The sequence below is a fragment of the Parasteatoda tepidariorum genome, chromosome 7, assembly GCF_043381705.1.
Source record: "Parasteatoda tepidariorum isolate YZ-2023 chromosome 7, CAS_Ptep_4.0, whole genome shotgun sequence".
NCBI classification, from domain to species: domain Eukaryota; kingdom Metazoa; phylum Arthropoda; class Arachnida; order Araneae; family Theridiidae; genus Parasteatoda; species Parasteatoda tepidariorum.
Window position 1 is genome coordinate 397,591 of NC_092210.1, and position 13,092 is coordinate 410,682.

The 13,092-nt window shown below is 32.7% G+C and overlaps 1 protein-coding gene across 1 annotated transcript in view; it reads left to right on the plus strand.

Annotated features, from left to right (window-relative positions):
* Window positions 1-6,287, plus strand: part of LOC107442868 (probable acyl-CoA dehydrogenase 6) — a 26,005-nt gene extending 19,718 nt beyond the window's left edge. The window contains exons 7-8 of the mRNA XM_016056529.3: window positions 4,775-4,930; window positions 5,897-6,287. Coding sequence (XP_015912015.1) covers window positions 4,775-4,930; window positions 5,897-6,129 — 389 coding nt within the window. The 3' untranslated portion in view covers window positions 6,130-6,287. The remainder of the gene's footprint in view (window positions 1-4,774; window positions 4,931-5,896) is intronic.
* Window positions 6,288-13,092: the final 6,805 nt, after the last annotated feature.

Consider the following 13,092-nt stretch of genomic DNA (forward strand, 5'->3'; position numbering starts at 1 on the left):
CGTGTGGTGCGTACTCGTGATGTACTAAGCCACTGGAGTCAAAAAAGGCAGTTAGCATGACCTTGACATTGCTGCGAACTTGCCTTGCTTTTTTGGGCCTCGGGGATGAAGGATGCTTCCACTGTGTTGACTGGCGCTTGGTTTCTGGGTCATATCCATAAACCCATGACTCGTCACCTGTAATCACTGTGTTCATAAAGTCGGGATCACCGTTCACAGTTTCCAGCATGTCTTGTGCGATCTCCAGACGAAGGTTTTTTTGCTCAAATGTTAGCAGCTTTGGTACAAACTTTGCTGAGACTCTCCTGAGGCCCAAGTCGTCAGTCAAAATTGATTGAATGGAACCAAAACTAATACTCACCTCGTCTACAAGCTCTCTGATCGTGATTCGGCGGTTCTGCATCACCAGGTTCCTCACTTGATCAATGATGGCATCATTTTTCGATGTTGAGGGCCTCCCTGAGCGTGGTTCACTTTCAACTGATAAGCGGCCATCTTTGAAGCGGTTGTACCACTCCTTTATCTGTGTGGTGCCCATCGCTTCATTTCCAAACACTTGTTTAATCTTGCGAATTGTTTCCACTTGCGAATCACCAAGATTAAAACAAAATTTTATGCAATAACGCTGTTCGACTTTTTCTGACATTTTAAAAAAAATAAAATCCGACGACACTCACTTGCACCTGTTCAATCATGAATGGCCTGACGCCGACTGACTTGTATTGGAGCTGTAGAAAAAAATGAGCATGCGCACTAGGCATGCTCACAATCACACATCGAGCCCCGCCCCCATAGCTGCGTTTGTTCGACCAATAAAAATTAAGGTCGGATACTTTTTGATCATACCTCGTATATGTACTTTTTATATTTAAAAAAAACTGGTAGCTAAGATTATCTTTTAATGCTTATGAAGCGAGGATAATATATATATATATATATATATAGAGAGAGAGAGAGAGAGAGAGAGAAACTAAAAATGGGAAAACCAATAGTCGTTATCAATACACAGCTATTGGTATAAATTAATGCGATATTTCTGAATAAAGAATAATTATCCTAAGATAAAAATTATTCTTTATATGTGTCGATATCGCTAAAAACATTTTGTTGCAAAAGAGAATGAAATAAAAGAAAAAAGCAAAAAGTAATCAAACTTACCGGCGTGTAGCAAAATGCGGTTTAGGTTTAAGAGTACAATAATTAAACAGTTAACAAAATTCGCGAAGAGGTAAAAAATTTGAAGTTTTGCTTATAGCTTGAATCGAATAAAATAAATTAAAAAATATATATTTGATCGAAGAAAATGTTTTAAGCAAGTGAAATATTAGTGCTGCCATCTTTGAGAAAAATTAGTAAAAATGTATTATTCTGAAATCAATTTATTAAAACCCAAAAATGGAGCCTGTACATATGGATAGAAAGTAGTTTATAGACTTTATCCTTCATTCATACATCCTTACATAATTTCAAAAACTACACGTATCACCTACATTCATTTGGGGTGGTTCTTTATGAACCAGAGCCCATTCCAGTTATACAAAAATAATAATAATAATAATAATAATAAAAATAATGAAAATATATATAAATAAATAAATAAATAAATAAATAAATAAATAAATAAATTAATTAAATATTAAACTGTTTATTATACTAGACAATTAAAATAATTAAGTTAATTTTAAGAGGCTACAACTTATTAAGAAGTTACTAAAAAATCTTTAACTAATCCAGTATAAAAGGTCATACATCCAAACTATTCCGTCCAGTGGCTTTAGGAACAGTTTATCATAGTTAGTTCCAACCTTTAAAAATCAGAGCTATATATATATATATATAGATGCAATGCACAAGAGGTATGATAAAAGACATCAAAATGAAGAGGAAAACTAAAGCATTAGGTCACAAACCGCGTGGAGAGAATGAAAAACGTAAGCAGGACGGCCTCTGCTTTCACCAGATCTCGATTCCTGTGACTTTTTTCTACTGGGGTATTAATTTTTGTGACAACTGTGGGACATTCCGGAGGATCTCATACAGCGGAGTTTCGTCACTTTGACAGACATCAAAAGCACTTTGAATGTCAGCAGCTAATTTTGTAATAATTAATCAAATAAATCTTTTTGCACCGAGCAAGTGTGTAGTATATTTTATAATTGTTTTCCAATGTGTTTTGTTTTCGCGATTTTCTCCTCTGCAACGCAGTTTGTGACACCAATTTGCTATACTATTTTTTTTTCCTTTTATAACCCCTCTTAATTTATTGGTTAAATTTTGGAAAACATTGTGTATATTAGAAACTTAATTTTTTCTGCATCAGCAATAGATGTATAAATGACGTATGAGTGACACTTCATAAAAATTTAGTTCAATTTCAGTTTTTCTTTTTAATTACGGAACATTACGAATTAAGGTGACTTTATTATTATGTGTCTTAAATCGTCAGAGGCCGGCATTGGCCCACATTGGGCTTTCTGGTCAACTATGGTGATAATTATGTGTAGTTGAAAATATATTTAGGTAAATTTTTCTTACTTTATAAAGTTCTGCAATGGGATGATCGTAAGACACGATTCTCTGAAGAACACCAAAATCAATGACAACAAATCTATGTTGAATATATTTAAAACTGGGCATAAAATGTTTTTATTGTGCAAGGGTGCCACTTCTCAGTCTTGGGGACTGAAATCTGTTTTGAGAAAAACTGAGGTCAGTGAGCTGAAGGGTGATCACTTTGATCATCCTGGGACCAAGGATGCATGGTACAAGTCCCTGTTAAACTGTTCTGCCGTTGCTCGACTTCACCCGCAGGTCCTCGGGATACCAAAGTAGGGGAGCCATCCCCTCTTTAGAGGAATAAAATTGTGATTGCAGTCTTTGGATCACATTAAGGAATTTTTTTCCGGAACAATGCTAATAGCCCATTTTGCAGCTCCTACATGACATAAGAAAAGTACTACATCTGATTACTTTTTCAAGATTTTTTTTAACCAAGTCAGAATTTTTGATGGTTTGTGTTTGTTTCAGGGCAATTTATGATGGTCCAACATCATTTGATGATCACCATCATCCAGCCTTTTCCATTACGCGTTCATAGTTTGTGATATGCCAACAAACTTCAATCATTCCATGAGGGAAAATGCTAATTTAATACTATGATGGTTAACCATCAAGAGAAGTCTCATGGACCAACAATCCATGATGATCCATGATGGTTCCAACTTCCAGCTATACATTTCCATAATGGTTCAATTTGAATTCTTGTTGGTTCCCAAGAATTTAACATCAAGACAATTTTTATGTTGGACCATCACAAATTTATCCGAATTCCTACATTGGAATGATGGTTGTTTCTTATGATCCATAACGGTACAACAATGCATTTCTATGATGGTTTAATAATAATTATTGTTGATTCAGCAGGAATATACCATCAAAAAAATTTGTTTGCTTTTTTTACGTTGACCTTATCAAATATCACACCGAATTCCTATAGACTGTGATTCACGGTCGTTAAAACATTTGATTCCTGAAACACTATGATTGAAATTTCTATTGGTTCAACATGAACAAACCATCAAAACAAGTTGTTATTCTTATGTTGAACCATCATAAACCAGTCCGAATTCCTACATTGGAATGATGGTTGTTTCTTATGGTCCATAATGGTACAACAATGCATTTTTATGATGGTTTAATAATAATTATTGCTGATTCAGCAGGTATATACCATCAAAAAAATTTTTTTTTATGTTGGCCGTATCAAAAATCACACCGAATTCCTACATTGAGGTGACGGTGATTCACGTTCGTTAAAACATTTGATTCCTAAAACACTATGATGGAAATTTCTAATGATTCAACATGAACCCATCAAAACAAGTTGCTATTCTTATGTTGGACCATCATAAACCAGTCCTAATTTCTACATTGGAATGATGGTTGTTTCTTATGGTCCATAATGGTACAACAATGCATTTCTATGATGGTTTAATAATAATTATATATACCTTCAAAAAATTTGTTTGCCTTCTATATGTTGACCTTATCAAAAATCACACCGAATTCCTACATTGGGGTGACGGTGATTCACGTTCGTTAAAATATTTGATTCCTAAAACACTATGATGGAAATTTCTAATGGTTCAACATGAACAAACCATCAAAACAAGTTGCTATTCTTATGTTGGACCATCATAAACCAATCCGAATTCCTGCATTGGAATGATGGTTGTTTCTTATGGTCCATAATGATACAACAATGCATTTCTATGATGGTTTAATAATAATTATTGTTGATTCAGCAGGTATATACCATCAAAACAATTTTTTTTAATGTTGGCCGTATCAAAAATCACACCGAATTCCTACATTGGGGTGACGGTGATTCACTGTCGTTAAAATATTTGATTCCTAAAACACTATGATGGAAATTTCTAATGGTTCAACATGAACAAACCATCAAAACAAGTTGTTATTCTTATATTGGACCATCATAAATCAATCCGAATTCCAACATTGGGGTGAACTTTATTTATGATGTTTACCATCAAAAATATATTGGTTCATGATGGAATTATTTGCGGTTACCATCCAGATTGTGTTGGTCCATAGATGAAAAATCATTAAAAATGTTGACTTTTGAAACCTTTGTACATTTGGTAATTTGTGCATGTATAGCTAACGCAGAAAAAGCTATGTTTCCAGCATTAAAAAAAATTTATAATTTTTACAGTCTTTCTACGTTTGTCATGCTTCTTGTTTATTTCTTTAGTTTTTTCAATTCTTGAGCGAATAATTGAAATGACCGCAGATCATAGCAAGCAACAAGACTACGGACCTCTGATTGATAATAAAATCGTTCAATATTCTTTAGCTGAGTTACAAACAGAAATAGAAGCATTCAGATCACTAGTATATCGAACAATTGGTAAGTAAACTAAGCTCTTCATTTGAAAATTACTCTCTGAAATATTTATTTAACACTAAACATACCAACACTTAATAAATATATATTTCTCCCATATCCGGTCAAATGGCCGGATTTTATGCTTCTTGATTGAATGTATGAAATATGGATTTTAAAAAGGAAATGAACTAAAAAAACTTCATTATAATTAAACATAATTGTATATTGCCAATTTTTTATGTAATACAAACACAAAGTACAAGAATTTTTAATTCATTGCTCAACGCATTTTTTACATATACAGGGCGTTCCCATTGTACATTTTCTCCAAACATATTTTTTCTATTTATTATTATTTCTTTAAATCTTATAATTATTCACGGATATATAAGAATTATAATTATTCTTTTAATTAATATTATTTCTTCTAAGAACCTGTACTGTCTTGATTGTTTCGTCATTTTTCTGGGTAAAAACTATCAGTTAAAAATAAAGTAAAGCTATCAAAATAAAATATAAGCTACTTACCAAACTATTTAGTTTTTGTCTCTTTTTCTTACACAAAAATGCCAATCTAAAATTTTAGGTACTTTCCTGAAATTTGAATTCACAGTTCTTTTGATTGAAATAACTACGCAACAGTCTTTGCTGAAATGTGCAACTATAATCGAATGCAATACCTTGAACACGCATTACATCGTAATTTCTGATCCGATAACCTTATAAAGCAATAAATTGTTCTCACGGTCAAATGGCCGGTTGTGGTATAAATAGGTATACGACAAGTATTATTCAGAACAAACAAAATACAAAAAAAAATATTAAAAGAATATTAACTGCATATAATTGTTAGAAAAAGTCATGAAGTCAAATGTGCGAAAACGATAAGATGATAAGCGCATTTTCGATGCAAAAGTTCTTAAACGGTCATTTGACCGGTTATGGTATGTTTAGTGTTAATTTCATGACGTTTTCTCTTTACTATAGCTCAAAAGATGAAAGGCGAAGATTATGAAGTCTTAGTTTCAATGACAAAGCTCATAGGCGGGCGACTGGCACGAAAAGTGACCGACGACTGTCTTCAATATTGGGGCGCAATCGGTGTTTCTGACGAATCGTTGATCGGCCGTTTTTACAGAGATTGTCGACCACTATCCACTATTGGTGGAACTGATGAACTTATGTTGCGTTCGATTTCAAAGCATATGTGCAATTTCTGAAATTTCTGAAAAAAGTTATAAGGCTTTGCCTAAACAAACTACATAACTCTTTTAAACGTCACATGTAATAGTGATTTTGCTAATATACTATGATAAAAGTTATGGATGTATTTTTTTTATAAATTATTACTGAACATTTGTTCAAAAACTTTTTTTTTAATTTCTCTTGCTGTGTTTTAGATTTAATCATACATTTTTTTCTCTGAATTATTAAAGAAAAAAAGAGCTACAAAACAAACTACAGCAAACAAACAACAAACTGCAACAAACAACACTGAACAAACTGCAACAAACAAACAAACTGCAACGATTAAACTGCAACAAACAAACAAACAGCAAACTACAACAAACAAGCTACTACTACAAAAGTTAGGTTTTGCCTAAACAAACTACATAACTCTTTTAAACGTCATATGGAATTGTGATTTGGCAAATATACAGTTATAAGGCAAGTTATATCCAATGATAAAAGGATGGAAGAATTTTTTTTCATAAATTATTATTGAATATTTGTTTAAAAACTTTTTTTATTTTATTTCTCATGTTGTGTTTTACTTTTTATCGAGTATTTTTTTCTCTGAGTTCTTAAAGAAAAAAACTACAAAAGAAACTACAACAAACAAACAACAAACTGCAACAAAAAACCTGAACAAACTACAACAAACAAACCTGCAGCGAACAAACTACAATGATCAAACTACAACAAACAGCAAACTACAGCAAACAAACAACGAACAAACTACGACAAAGAAACTGCTACTACAAAAGTTATGTTTTGCCTAAACAAACTGCATAACTCTTCTAAACGTAATATGTAATTGTGATTTTGCTAATATACTAGGGGTGATCAAATGAAAAGGTACGAAACGACGTAAAAACGTAACAGTTAAATATTTGCATATTCCGCTATGGGAGAACGTAGCGAGACATCTCGGGATGCGATTGGAGTCTCTGACTGGGATCAGAGCATGCGCTGGTGCCCGCATGAGCAGGAGAGAGCAGAGGCTCTTATCAAAAGCGGCGTCTAAATGATGCGGCAGTCCGTATGAGGACTGGATGGCGTTCGCGCTGCAAAATTCGACGATTGAGGAGCAGCGAGGTGTTATCCGATTTCCTTGAGCACAGAAAAACCATTAACTCCGGTGTGTACTGTGAGACACTCTGACGCCTATGCAGGTCCATCAAGAACAAAAGACCGGGGCTGCTCACGGAGGGTGTGGATCTGCTCCATGATAAAGCGCGTCCACACGTCTCCAGACTCACACACATGGAACTGGCCAAGTTCAAGTGGGAGACGTTGGACCATCCGCCCTACAATCCGAACTAGTCGCCCAGCGATTTCCATGTGTTTGGTCCACCTGAAAGGGAAGCTCTTCAACTCGGACGACATACTCAAGGACGCTGTGAAGGACTGGGTCTCGTCAAGACCACAGGAATTCTGGGAACAAGGAATCCTGCGGCATGTTCATCAGTGGGATCGCTGTGCACAGGCCTATGGTGTATATTTTGAATAAAGTCTGCATTTGTACCCACCGTGTCGTTTCGTACCTTTTCATTTGATCACCCCTTGTACAATTATAGGGCAAGTTCTATCCAATGATAAAAATAGTGGACATATTTTTTTTTTTATGAATTATTATAGAATAGATTTTTAAAAACTTTTTGTTTTGTTTTGCTTTGTTCCTCTTGTTGTATTTCAGATTTTAACTTTTTTTAGCTGAATTTTTAATTGTTAATCTTTTATTTTCATTCGTCAATCTCTTTTTTTTCTCACTAATTTCGTTTTTCTGAGAAACCTCACAATCGATTTTCTAAAACTTTTATTTGATTTATTTTGTTATGATGCACGTTCTATATGGCTCTTTTCTCTATATTTTCAATCATTGAAATTCTTTAATTTATGTTATGCGAATTTTTTGGCACTTATTAATATATTGTTGATCTGAAAATCTACAGAATTGATTTTCAAAAACTTTTTTGTTAATCTTCTTATGGTGCAGTTTAGCAAAAGGTTTTTAAAACTGTTTTGTTTGGTCTAATTTTGTAACAAAAATTAATAATTTAATTTCAGTTTCAAAAATGAAGTTTTTAATTTTTTTAAAAACAATAATAACGTTAATGTATTTTTGTACAGGATTCGAACAAAAAATGTGTTTGAAAATTAATTGATTTTACGTATGATTTGTGTTTTGTAATTAATCAAAAAATCATTCTAAAAATATTTCAGCTAAGTATTTTTATAAATGATATTTTGATTAACCAATATTCAATGTAGCGAAATGTACTTAAAATTTGTAGCTTTATGAAACTGAAAAAAAATCAAAACCTAACGATGGATATTTATGTTCGTCAGATTTATTATCAGTTTTTTAAAAATAATTTGATATCATCTATGTGTAGTTAAATTAAGTACTATATAAAATGATGTTTGTGAATATGTATGTAAGTTATGTAAAACTGTATTGTAATTAAAAAAAATGGCAAAAAAAGTGAATTTTAAGGTTTATGCGTGAAACATATTTTGCAATTATTCTTAATTTCATCCACACTATGACTCATATCTTTATTTCGAGAAACATAATCTGTAACATTTTGAGAAAAAGATAATAAATATTTGCTAAGATGTATTTTTTGCATGGGGTTATAGTTAGATAAACGCATTTTATAATTGCGTACAATAAGTTTTCTATTGGCTTAAAAAGTTCTCGAGATATTGCGAAATACGCAAAAAGTAAAATTAACATAAAGGAGTCTCGATTTCGGACCGCTTTCCTGATCAAAGTTTTGGGACCCTATTTCCCAGATTACGGTTACCCCCCATAGTTTGGGAACCAGAAATTAGAATCCATCGAAATTCAGAGAAAGTACGTTTTTGTGTCCGATTTTGTGCCTCAAAATACAGTCTGCACTTACTAATTAGTACAGTCCCTGGCCAAATTATTAGACGCACTATACACATTCTATGTAAAATCTTAATTATCATGCAATACTATACAGCTTTATTGTTTTTACGTGGTTTGTACTTGTTTACGTTTGTGTATTAATTGGTTAAAATTGCGATGCAATACATTAAAAATAAATGCAAATAGGAAGTTTATAAAATTTTCCTGAATAAGAACCCATTACATGTATGTATAAATATAAAAGTATTACCTATATACTCGTTTCAAAACACGTCATTATTAAAAAACTATAGTGCGTCTAATCATTGGGTCTAATTATTATAATATGTACTAATGTAATACCTGATAGAATAAATATTCCGTATTTATGTAATGTGTCGTCTCATTTATCCAATCGTCGAATTTATATTACGTATAGTCTAATTCAACCAATTGATACATGAACGTAAACAAGTGCAAACCGGTTTCAGTCGAGCAAAAACAATAAAGCTGCATGGTATCACCTGATATTTAAGACTTTACATAGAATTTTATAGTGAATCTAATAATTTGTCCAGAGACTGTATATTTAGGTCACCTCCTTGAACCAGTAAGACTGAGTCCTAGAACTTGAAGATCCGATCATTAGATCAAAAGTTATTCAGGGTGGTCCGTTTTTGAATTTGCGCACTGTACTCAGTGGAGGAGGCTAATAGTTTCTTGGATACCACATGAGTTGTAAAGAGAAAAATTAAACTGATATGATACAGTTTCGGTTTTAATTTCTTCGATTTTAAAGACGGAATGAGTCAAAACTGAAAATTCCTTGATGATTTTTTACGAATGAGAGCATCTATTGTCTCCTATAATAATTCAGACTAAAAAAAAAAAAAAAACAGTAAAAAAACAACTATACAAAATGAATTAAAAAAGATCTTATAATGTCTTTATTATTGAATATTTAAGCAGTGATAGAAAAAAATGAGAAAACTTACTAAACGCAAAAATCTTAAAAGTAAGAAAAGGAAAAGCAATAGAAGGAGTTCTTTCGGCTTAATGTTCGTGGAGGCAGCGTGTGAGACGTGGCGTGGGTAATAGCGCAGCCGGAGAGTTAGCAAAGGAATTCTTCGTCTGAGGGGTTCGATCCCAGTTGAAGGCTAATTTCTAAAATTTTGTTTATTTATTTTATACTATTTTTTTTCCATTTTTTTTCTAATATTTTAACGTGAATGAAGTGATCTATATATAAAAATTATTATTTTTATTTTGGAATGAGCAAATAACAACTAAAAAACGGATAAATTTCGCTTCCGATTGCTACGCAAGTGTATCACCCGTACAGTATCTCCCTCTAATATTAATTTAATATCTTCGAACTCAGCCATAAATTATAGTATAATATACTAAACAATCGTACCGAAAGAAATTTTTATAGACAAATAAGGGGACCCACAATAGGCCAAAATAGGTTCCGTTTAATAACAGCAGGAAAGTTCTTTAGGCTTAATATTCGTGGAAGCAGCGTGTGAGGCGTGGGGCGGTTAGTAGCCCAGAGGGCTAGTTAGCAAAGAAATTTGTAATCTGAGGAGTCCGGTGTTCGATCCCGGTCAAAGTTTAATTTCTAATTTTTTTTTAAAATTTATTTTATTCTAGTTTATTTTTCTATTTCTTTCTCAATATTTTAACGTGAATAAAGTGTTCTATATATAAAACTTGTAAAACATCCCATGTTTAGCACATCGGTGAGGGAATTCTAACCATTAAACCGCCGAGGATATTTTATATCAGCACTGTGGTCGGTGCTAGTTGGGAGCAGAACCACCCACTGCTGAATTTTGGACCTCATTTGGAGGTGAACTGTCTATACCCTGAGCCACTGCGGCTCCTTATTAATGTATTTTATAGTAAAAGAGAACTTTTTCATTTCAAACACGGCTCACTTTATGCATGTAATCGATTTTTATTTTATTATCGACATTAAATAGCCGACACAATCTTTTGAGTTTATGACTACTAACGTTCAACTCCATATCCTTGTAAATTTGAACCCACCCAGAAGACAAGGGACAAGCTTTCATGAAAGACTTTTTGATGGATCTAATCAACCTTTGTGTTACATGGAGTGGAAAACCATGAAATCCTGCCATGGTTACACTTACGGCAAGGGTCGAGTCCTAGATGAAATATCTTACAAGAAGCGGCTCGAATTTATGTGGCCCAAATAGCATCATCGGCGTCAAAAAAAAAATCATCATTATCATAAAAGAATTATTCGAAAAAGGAATTAGCTGAGCTGTTAAGTGTTAGAATTAAATATAGGTCTTATGAATCACAAAAATATTGCTTGTTAAAACCGTGATATACTCGTTTAAAACGAACTATGCTTAATGCTGCACCATCCAAGTATTTCTGATTTCTTCCTTAAATCCGGCTCCTCATTAAATTGGCGCTCGTTATAAATGAGTTCGACTTTATTAGAATGAAAAGATTAAATTCTGTGTATTCGTATCATGGCTGCCAAAGCAAAAGGAGACAAAATACTTAGATTTTTTGTAATAATAAGTGTGTTGTGTAAAATAAAATAAAAATTCCGTAACATAGGAATTTTTTAACAATCAATAAGTACTGTTAAAATAAGGCTTTATACGTGGGTTAATATTAAAGGGAGTTACGTATTTTTGACGTTTGCATGCTGTCCCTTTTTCGGCCATTACATACATTATTCGCATCTTTAACAAAGAAAGATACCCGTTTTCATATGTAGAACGCATTTTATTCATGCTAAAATATCGAAAATATTGAAAAAGAAGTGAAAATAAATAAATAAATTATCCCGAATTTATAAATTTTTTACCATTATTCGCTATTTCCCGAAGGAAAAAAATATTTTTTATCTAAATATATCTTTAAAATATCGAAAAACAAATTAAAAAAATAATATAAAATGAACTAAACAAAAGAAAAAAAAATTATTTTAAAAATTAACCACCACCGGGATTCGAACACGCGTCAGCCCGTTCAACGAATCTTACACGCTCACAGCCCTAACCACTGGGCCACGCCATATACGGTGCTCTCCCGAATATTTATCTTAAAGAACCCTCTCTCGGTCAATCAAACAAAAGATTTTTGGTCCATTGTGGGCCCCCTTATTGCTCTATGAAAATTTCCTTTGGTACCATTGTCCGTCCCATGGGGACCTACTTTCGGCCCGATTATGAACATTACAGCTTAATATTAAAGGGAGTTACCGACCCGGTACATTTCTGTCCCCTTTTCATCTATTATTCGCTCTTTAACAGAGAAAGATACTTGTTTTTATACATATATAGAACACTGTATTCACGCTAAAATATCAAAAACATTGAAAGAGAACTTAAAAAATAATATAAAAAAATAAATAAATAAATTATCGCGGATTTTTCCTTTTTTTACACATTATTTGCCATTTCCCGAAGGAAAATATTTTATATATATATATATATACTAGCGGACCCGACAGACGATGTCCTGTACACACGTCATTAATTGTGGAAAATTTCAAATTCTTTTGAATAAGCTGTAACAATCTGGATCGTTTTGATGCAAATTTGCATTAAAAAGTTATCATATTAACGTCATTACATATATCTTATCACAATTCGACCAATCGATAGCGCGTGAGTATGTGTATAATATCAGTGAAGTTAAATGTAGAGGTTGTTTTAAATCAAAACTTAAACTTATTTTAATTAAAGGTAAAAAAGTGAAAACTTAAACTATTTTATAACAGATATATTTTTTCAATTAAAAAAAACTTAAGTTATCGTAATGCCATTAGATGTACAATATTTTTGGCTAATCCTTCAGGAGCATACACAAACAAATTCAAGGGTTTTCCAACTCTGGAACACGCAACATATAATTGACCGTGAGAAAAGCACGGGTTTTCTAAATCTAAGCCACAAATTGTCATTGTTAAACCTTGTGACTTATTAATAGTCATAGCAAATGCTAAGCGGATTGGAAATTGCAAACGTTTGAATGGTATAGGCGAATCTGAAGGAATCATTGGGATCCGCGGTAGAAGTACAACTTCACC